At 41.2% G+C, this 9,773-nt stretch overlaps 2 protein-coding genes across 2 annotated transcripts; both read right to left on the bottom strand.

The window, feature by feature from the left end:
* Positions 1 to 1,326: 1,326 nt before the first annotated feature.
* aqp8b (aquaporin 8b) lies at positions 1,327 to 3,222 on the bottom strand. The gene is made up of 5 exons (XM_076265253.1): positions 2,966 to 3,222; positions 2,384 to 2,510; positions 2,034 to 2,248; positions 1,523 to 1,657; positions 1,327 to 1,369 (listed from the first exon to the last, which is right to left on the bottom strand). The coding sequence occupies exons 1-5, from the start codon at positions 3,220 to 3,222 to the stop codon at positions 1,327 to 1,329; spliced, it is 777 nt and encodes a 258-aa protein (XP_076121368.1).
* Positions 3,223 to 4,991: 1,769 nt separating this feature from the next.
* Positions 4,992 to 9,442, bottom strand: LOC143101946 (aquaporin-8-like). Its single transcript, XM_076265251.1, has 5 exons — positions 9,168 to 9,442; positions 6,778 to 6,904; positions 6,128 to 6,342; positions 5,671 to 5,805; positions 4,992 to 5,301 (listed from the first exon to the last, which is right to left on the bottom strand). The coding sequence occupies exons 1-5, from the start codon at positions 9,440 to 9,442 to the stop codon at positions 5,259 to 5,261; spliced, it is 795 nt and encodes a 264-aa protein (XP_076121366.1). The 3' UTR covers positions 4,992 to 5,258.
* Positions 9,443 to 9,773: the final 331 nt, after the last annotated feature.

Below are 9,773 nucleotides of genomic sequence, written 5' to 3'. Positions count from 1 at the left end.
AAGTTTGAGTCTTGAGTTTGAATTAGATCTAATTCAATACTCACCATCCTCTTGGCATACAAAATGTGTCCAAATCTGAGTGTGTAAAAAACTTGCCATGTGGCAGCCTTCCCAGGTCTCTGCCAGCGGGTTGTCTGGGAGCCTCCCGGTCAGGAGCACCAGGAGAGGCCTGGGGGCTCCAGTCTGGAGCTGCAGGCAGGGGTCCGCGTGGTCGGTGAGCCGTAATTAGTTTAGGGCAGCACTGTGGAGAGCCGTTCCCATGTGGCCACTGCTGTGAGCGAGCACAAGAGAACAGTGTGGACCCCGCAGAGTCGGACCCCAGAGTACCGCACAGCAGTGACAATGTGGGGAGTCTTACAAAAGCCAAATCGGGCTGCTCATTTTTCTGCCCCTGTCTTGCATCAACATTAGTTCTGTAATCAAGTTTTGGTAAGACTTCAGATGCCAGAAGTGATTCAAAAGTAAATCACGTCAAATAATACGGTGCACGCCTCCCTTTTTGATCACACCTGTTGCGGTATTCACCCTTCAAAGACGCCTTGAAAGTGTTTTGTTTCACACAGAAAGACAGAAACAGATGCTTGTGAGTATTCAAGAAACTTGGGACATTAATTTTCTTGATGTAGTAATCTGTCAGTTCAGATCATTCATGCTTGGAGGCTGGCTCCAGAACACTGACGTATTGTTGCAAACCTAATTCTGGCAGCGTTACAGTGGCAACAACATTCTGGGCTTTGATTTGATGTAGTCTACTGAAATATATATGCAAAGTATTACAAAAAGAACTGTTCTCAATGTTCTTAGAAATATTACGTTTTGAAACTGTGAAAGCATTAAATAGGCAACAATTTGTACTCCTTCATGTCCTTTGTGTTAAATGACATCTGAGAGATGGTAGTGATGAAAACTTTTATTGGAGTTTTATAGTCAGAATAACATACAATAACAATGAATACAACATTCAACACGCCTTTTGATACCTATATTTGGCCAGTGCCTGTTTAAAGTGTTCTACAGTACTACACTGCCGTGTGTTAGCTGTGATGAGCTTTCTATCAAAAATCATGGGAGGTCTTGGAGCTGGGAACCTCTTCGTCAATAGCAGCTGCAAAATGCCATTTTAAAAGTGGAGAGGAACACGAAGCGAGAAGAGAGGGACACTCATCATTCACTTTGAATTATTCTGTGTTCTAAGATAATATCCTTGGTGCAGTAGGTCTGATTATCAGATTAACTCATATACAGTACAGGAATAACACAAAAGTGAGCGGAAAAGCACAAAAAACATTGTTTTACTGGGCTGGAGAGTAGTAAAGGACTAAAAGTTTACTTGAAGATGACGCGTAGTTTCTGATCCCCAAGCAAAAGCCTAAAACAGCAAATGAGGGCAAATTAATTTACCTGTCTTTACTGCAAAGGGAACTTTATTGCTGCATTGTTTAGCACACCATTAGGTTAAACAAAACACCCATGTATACTGTATACATTGATTGAAATGTTCTTGGTTAGCTAAAGACCTTACCTCACCAACACCACAGCCACCAGACCCCCTGAGAGAGGACCCACCCAATACACCCAGTGGTACGTCCAGTGCCCCGTCAACACTGCTGGGCCCAAAGCCCTGGCGGGATTCAAGCAGGTGCCGGACACATCAGCCCTGATGGGATGAACACACAGACAAAAGACAACATGTGAAATGGGGCACTTTCATTTCTTTAAATAGTAACTTTTAAGAAGAAGGATTTGCTTTTCTCTAACTGACACAAAGTGTTTTACACAAGACCTTAGAATCTGAATAAGATTAAAAAATGCAAGCAAAATGTTTGATCAAAGCTGTGGGTCAAACATACTTCTGAAGTGAAAGAATTCAGGACATTTCATGTCATGATATCCAATCAGTGTCCAAGCACTGCACAGTGTATAGATGTGGTCCATTCAAGATTGTACTGTCTGTGTGTGTGCACCATATGCACTGTGGTCAGATAGGGGGATTCCTCACTTGCTGTGCCTGGCTGTATAGCCTAATCACTCACCCCGCCAAGATGTTGACGATGACAGTACAGCCAATCAGGAAGGGTGCCATGGGGTTCTTGCTCTTAGAGTTGACCGCACTCATCAGCACCACGGTAGTGACCAGACACGTCATGGCCACCTCTCCAAAGACGGCTGCCATCACCTGCGTGTCTGATTGGACCACAGCAAACGCTGCACCCTCAGCAGTGGCATAGTGTTCTGCTGATGTCATCACCTGATCAAAAAACCCATTCTTTTATTCTGTTGATTAGGAAAATTAGAGTGAAAAAGATGAGATTTTCTGTGGATTTTTTTATTATTTTGTGGAAGAATACAGATGTTTTTATGAGGTTGTTAGCTAGACAGTCACCTTTGACATGGTTGCCCCCAGCACTCCCCCGATCAGCTGGCACACAATGTATGGCACCACCATTTTCATCGGGATGCCACCACAGAGGTACACCGCCAGAGTGAATGGTGGGTTAAAATGGGCTCCACTGAGTAAGGAACAGATAAAAATACTTTTTTATGGTCTTTATCTGAATTGTCATATAAACTGCTAGTACTAAAAAGTTATTATCCTTGCATATACCTTACCTGTATCTTAAAACATACATTCACACATTGAAGAATTAATGATGACATAAACCCGTAAAAAAATGTCTTTGAAAGGAAGTCTGTACATCAGATTCAGTAGGAAATGTAGTAGGAAAAAAATACTCTTTTTACAACATTCTATTATCTTATCAAGATATCCTGCCGGTTGCACACACGCGCAAGGTGTGTTGTCCTAATTAACTTGCCCTGCCACTGTAAACAGGACCACAATGCACTGTAAACAGGACCACAATTTCTTGAATTTCCCCTGGGGATCAATAAAGTATCTATCTATCTATCTATCTATCTACAAAAGATGGCAATCAGTGTGGCACTGTTCCCAAACGCTCCTCACCTGACCTCTGCCAAGCAGGCCACCAGGACAGCCACCGCCAGGCCGTGTGCCAGGGCTGGCTGCAGCCTCCCTGCCGCCTCTACGTTCTCGATGACCGAGACGCAGCCGACGAACACGAAGAAAGCTGTGCCCAGCAGCTCGGCCACACATGGCTGGATCAGCCGATCGTAGGTGCCTGTGGGGCGGCCGCCATCTCGCCTCTTGGTGTCTGCGTCCAAGTTGCTCTCCATGTCGTGGAGCTGGAGCTCCTCTGTCATGCTGGTCTCAGACCTGTTCAAAACACTCCACCGCGATGAACCTCTGCAGGGGTAAATGAGCTGGAGAGCTCTATAAACAGAGCAGATACAGTCACAGGGGTGCGTCCTGGCGTCTTTCGTCAGGCTTGGTAATCAGCTGAACTTTGACAGGTTAGAGGAGACATGTAGACAAATTGCTTCAGTGGCCTTTATACAAGGACATAGGTTTGGTTTTAAAGCTGATACTAGCGGGCACTATAGGCATGGCCGGGAGGGCTATTGGCCAAGGGGATGTTAAGCCTGAGATTAGAATGTTTAACTTGGAAAACAGAGGCTATCATTTCCGCCACAAAACATCAACCAACATTTCAAACAATGCACTGGCCTTGGTTACGTTTAATCTTGATGCCACTGAATATGTGATACATTCTGACTATATTGTAAAGTTCTTGTTTGAGCATCAATTTTCACAAGTTGGAGAGTACCTGAACTGTTATTTGTGAGATTACTGTGATGGTACCAGTGGATATGTTAAATACCACTGTCAATATAAAGACCAAAAGACACTCAAAACATTGTATTAACTTCCAGTTGATTTCATCTAACTGTTGAAATTATGTATTTGTCAATAGCAAAGCAACACAGCAGGTATCCATTCCTTTCAGCAGATGTTTGTGATGTTGTGAGTTTTACACTTTTATTAATATTTTGATTCAGAAATGCAGTGTTATTTGTTTCAAAAGAAGCCTTGCAACTATTGTATACAGTATTGTACTGTACATGATATTGCATGATCAATCATATTTGTCCTTAACTCAACACATTTTACTCTCAAATACCAACAAAAAAAGCAAACAGATCATGTACATAAATCCAAATATATGACATATAATACAAACATGGCTTCTGTTTTTGTTTGGAGTCTTATTGCTTTATTTACCAGTGGTTATATAAATAATCTTACTCCCAATTTGGATGATAAAAGCAAGCAAAAGAAATCATGAGCACCAACTTTTATGCATCCAAATACTGAACATGCTTTCATTATCTTTGCTCAAAATTACAATCAAGTTGAGAGAGAGAGATAGATAGAGAGAGAGAGAGAGAGAGAGAGAGAGAGAGAGAGAGAGAGAGAGAGAGAGAGAGAGAGAGAGAGAGTTATAATACATTTTACTTGACTTGAGTTAAATTTCAAACTCTGAATTTGTTGCAATGCAGTGCTTCAAAAGGGTATGGAAAAATCCCAGAAAAGAGAAAACATTAACTAATTCAGTGTTTTCACAGTACTGATAACACATGAAATAACAATTTTTGTGTTTATAAATGTATTGCTAATTTTTGATGAGTCTATATTGATATTGTGTGTAGGCTTAATCTAGATATTTTATCGTTATTCTGTTTTAGTGTAATAATCTAAGTAACATGTTATTGTGGATTTAATGTACTTTCTGAAATCCATAGCCTGCGGTTATTATAATTTAAATTATATAAATTATAATTTTACCATGTTATTATTATTATTATTAGGCATATTATTATTATTGTTAATTATAATAATAATAATAATTATTATTATTATTTATATCTTAAAAATATGCCACACCAGCATCAGAAAAGGACATGTAAATACATCACAAATTAGATTATTATTGTTTTAACATGAACTCATGGAAATGTAAACAAAAGACAATAACATAAAGTATGACAGACCTGTGCTATAAAGTACTATAACTCATGACTATATATTATCATTATTATTATTCAGTCATTTAAGACAATCTTTTGCATTTCATTTTGTGCACATTTTAAAAATCTTAACAGAAACAGGCATGTGTGAGATATAAATGTCAGTAAAGTAGCAGCATAGGGGATTGTACTTTTGTAGGCAATTATATGTAATCATATAACTTTTCAGAAAGAAACATACATTGGCAAGGTATTCAATTTCAAATACACGTTTAAAAAAGAAGTGCAACTAATTCAGTGTTGTATGTACAGATTCAGATTATGAAATGTCCAGAATTTTCCATTCATATGATCAAGGTGTAGGTCTTGGGTCACTTCAAGAAAACTCGAACTTTCTCATCACCAATCAGCAACCTCAGAAAGAAAACAGCCATAGTTAGAGTCATAGTTAGAGTCTGGTCAGACAACAGGTTTAGAGTGTAGTCTTTCTGTGGAACTGGCCCACAGACTATTTTCATGCTGACCATGCCACAAACATGTACCAAGTGGTACATTTGAGGTATAGTAATATAAGATAAGAAAGTGACAAACTGACTCATTTGTGTCAACCTATCAACCTAGATTCTGAAATGCTGTTGTGTGTTCATGCAAATATGCATTTAATGAATGTGCATGGATAGAATCTGTATTAAATATAGTAAACAGCTAGAAGATGTGCCTTTCATCCGTGAATAAGTGAATGTGGGCTGTATTGTTGTCCATATTGAGAAGTCCAGGGCTTACTTAATGATGCTGCCGGTAATCACAGCTCCAGCCATAGGGCCGACCCAGTAGATCCAGTGGTAGGTCCAGTAGTTGGCAGCCACCGCAGGGCCGAAAGCTCGGGCTGGATTCATGCAGGCCCCAGAAATGGCTCCTCTGAAACACACATGAAGGAATTTATGTGAACAGTTTTTATAGCTCAGTTTCAGAAAACATTTTTGTGACAGCATACAAAATATATTCCCTCTTCATTTTGACTATTTGTGTAAGTCAGCGGTGTGCATGTTTACGTAAACATTACCTTACCAATTACCAAAGGTTAAATAGTTAGTTAAGTAGTGGTTCTTTAAATTGTTCACTGCAGTCTGCAAGACTATAGGGTCAAACTGCCTTAGTTCATACTAAAGTTTTAAGGAAATAAACATGAATAAAGATCTGGGTAATGGGATGGTGGTCTGCCGTCTGGATCTGTTCTCACCCTGCCAGGATGTCTGCAGCGACAGTGAAGCCGATGCAGAGGGGTGCTAGCACGCTGCGGGTTTTGCCGTTCACCGCTCCCATGCACACCACCATGGTCAGGAACAGGGTCATGATTGTCTCTGCCCCGACTGCCCGGCCTATCTGCACATCGGCCTGCACCGTGGTAAAGGCCCCGCCAGACGAATTGTCGTAGTTCTCCACCGGCGAAACGGCCTGTGGGACGTGAATTATGTACATAAGGGTTCTGCCTCAAAAGTTTACATAAAGGCTGTAGATAGCCTATGCACATAACTATAAGAGGACAAGAGGCGTATGTTTCATTTAAGTAGGGTACTCCTACTCCTAATGTAAAAAGTCAAATTTTTGTGTATCTGAATTTCTAGAAGGATGGTGAAATCTGGCAGTGAAAGAGCAAAACCCAGTTCGAAACCGGTCTGAAATCAGCAAAGCCTCGACCGCCTAATCCTTTTACAGCTTAATAGTCTGTAGAGGAGGGTGCAGACATAGACAGAAATGTTCAAACGTTGCGATAAGAAAGATAACTATAACTGGGGATGCTCATTTTAACTACATCAGATAAGGCAGGAATGTGGAAATCGACGTTTTGTCCTCAGTCAGTAGTGGTTCCATCTGTGTCGGGACTCTCACCTTGGCCAGTGCGGCTCCAATCATGCCACCACACAACTGGGAGAGGATGTAGGGGAGAAGCAGAATGACCTTCAGACCGCCAATCATGCACGCCGACACGGACACTGCTGGGTTGAAGTGGCCACCACTGTATGTGGGTTTCAGAGAAAAATTATATACAACCCCAAAACAGAAAAAGTTGGGATATTGTGTAATTAAAACAGAATGTGATCATATACAAGTATAAACCCATAATTAGCAGCAAAAAGGACATAGACAACATATCAAATGTTGGAAATGAAAATTTGGACTATTTCATGGAAAACATATGTTAATTTTGAATTTGATGCCAGAAACATTTTTCAAAAAAAGTTGGGTCGGGAGCATGTTTACCACTGTGCTGCTTCATCTCTTCATTTAACACAATTCTGTAAATGTTTAGAAACTGAGGAGACCATTTGCTAGTGTTTTCAGAATGAAATGTTGTCCCATAACTCCCCAATATGGTGTATTCTTAGTCATGTTTTTCTTCCATTATGCACCTAATTTGACAATTCTGGACTGCAGATAGGCCATCTTAGCACCCAGACTATTCCTCTATGGAGAAATACTATTTAAATATGTGCAGAATTCATTTTGGCATTGTTTTCCTGAAATATTCAAGGTCTTCCCTGGAAAAGACATTGCCTGGATGGCAGTATATGTTGCTCAAACCCTGTATACATCGTTCAGAATTGATTGTACTTTGCCAAATGTGCAAGATGCCCATGCTGTAGGCACTAATGCTCCTCCACACCATCATAGATGTTGGGTATCGAACTGAGCACTAAAACAAGTTGGATAGGCTGAATACTTGGATAGGCCCTCTCCTCTTTAGCCCACATGAGTCCATGATTTCCAAAAAGAATGGCAAATTTTGATTGGTGTAACCACAGGACCTTTTTCCATGTTACCTCAGTCCATTTTAAACAAGCTCAGGAGCAGATAAGACGGTGGTATTTTCTGTAGCATGTCTCAATACAATATTAGATGTTACAATTTTGGCTGTTTTTGAATTGAATATCAAACTATGCACATAGACAATGTCAGAGGTTTTCCTGAGCCCATACAATGACAGGTCTGGAAACAGGTCACTGTCTTGATGCAGTGCCATCTAAGTTCCAAAAGACCACAACCATCCAATTTGTTTTCAGCTCTTTTATCTTGTTTGCAAAGATTTCTCTGGATTCTCTGAATGTTTTAATAATAATATGTCATGTAGATGATGAACTCCCAAAATACTTCACAATTTCAAAGCATTAAAATTACATTGTTTCATCATTTGTCCACACAGGTTTACACAGAGGGATGAATACCCCTACATCTTAACTTCTAAGAGATCCTGCCTCTCTGGGATGCTCTTTTTCATGCTCAATCGTGTTGCCAGTTACCCTAATTAGTTGTGAAACATTCCTCCTTTTGTTTTCTTTATCATTACACAACTTTTCCAGCATGTTGTTACCCCCGTCCCAACTTTTTTTGAAACATGTTGCTGGTATCAAATTCAAAATTAACATATATTTGTCATGAAATAGTCAAATTTGTCATTTTCAACATTTGATATGTTGTCTGTGTCCTTTTTGCAACTAAATATGAGTTTAAGAGATTCGCAGATTATTACATTCTGTTTTTATTCACATTTTACACAACGTCCCAACTTTTTCTGTTTTGGGGTTGTAAATATGATATGTAATAAACTATATATGGCCAATAGTTTGTACTCCTTTTTTTACTAGTGTGATACAAATATGAAAGTACTATCGGGTACTAAGTACTACCATATAGCTTAATGCCTTAACTTGGGTATGTTACATTTATTTTGCAGGTCGGATATTATCAATGTACTTCCACTTACTACATGAAACCTGTCATGGAATGTATTGCCATGCTGTAAGATAGCATTAGACCAATGCCAAAATAATATACCAGTACTATGTTTGTTACCTTTATCAGGTTAATACTAAGCACTTAAGGGATGTATTTAGACCAGTTTTTCAAATGTAATCAAAAATGTTTCAGAAATATCAGTTACAGTTTCTTGAACTTATTGGATGACTGAAATACACTGGACACTTAAGGCTACTAAACTGAATGCCAGCATTGACACTTACATGCAGTTTAGCACAGGTAGGTGTGCTTAATAAATTCCTACTCAAAACTAAACTCCCGGTGACCTTGCAACATATAGGGGATGCCCCCCAACCTACCCACACCCCTGCAGTCTCCTATAGCCCCCACCTCTCCCCATTCTTTATAGCTGGTCCTACCCCTAACTGGTGCCCCCTCTGACCCCCCCCCTCCGCCTTTCCCCCCGTTCCCTCCCTGTCCCTCCATACCTGATCTCCCCCCGTTCCCTCCCTGTCCCTCCATACCTGATCTCCCCCAGCACCGCGATGACGATGCCCAGTGCCAGGCCGTGAGCCAGGGCAGGCTGGAGCCTCCCAGTGCCGCTGACGTTCTCCACCACCGAGAGGCAGCCAATGAAGATAAAAAGCGTGGAGCCCAGCAGCTCGGCCAGGCAGGGCTGGACGTAGCGCAGGAACAGAGCAGCTCGTCTGCTCGGCTTCTTCACTGGCCCATCTGGACTACCTGCAGGTTCAGTGGTAGGAAGGTCGTACAGCTCTGTCTTGGACTCTGACTTCGACATCCTTGGGACAGGTCGGTTCTGGAGAGCATTCAGGAATCTGCGGATAATAATTCCCCCCCCCCCTCGATAACCGCCCACTCTATCCTCCCCTACATGGAGCACGAGAGTGTTGCTGATAAGCCTCAAGAGGGAAAGAAGGGGGAAAGGTGGGTGGAGAGAGATATACAGAGCAGTGAAAGGAGGTGGGACAGAGAGGTAGAGGTTGGAGGAAGTAAACACAACGTGGTGGCAAACACAGGGGAGGTGAAGGACTCAGGAGAAAGGAAGCAGTGGAAGGTTGCGGTGTCTTGGATGTTGCAAACTGCCCTCTACATTCTGTAGTTTGAGATAG

This window comes from Alosa pseudoharengus, unplaced genomic scaffold (genome assembly GCF_046254945.1).
Source record: "Alosa pseudoharengus isolate Yale_2024_CS ecotype anadromous, Long Island Sound unplaced genomic scaffold, YU_APseudo_1.1 YU_APseudo_1.1_scf_4, whole genome shotgun sequence".
In the NCBI taxonomy this organism is placed as follows: domain Eukaryota; kingdom Metazoa; phylum Chordata; class Actinopteri; order Clupeiformes; family Clupeidae; genus Alosa; species Alosa pseudoharengus.
Note: the sequence above shows the minus strand (reverse complement) of the source record. Positions and strands in the feature narration are given on the sequence as shown.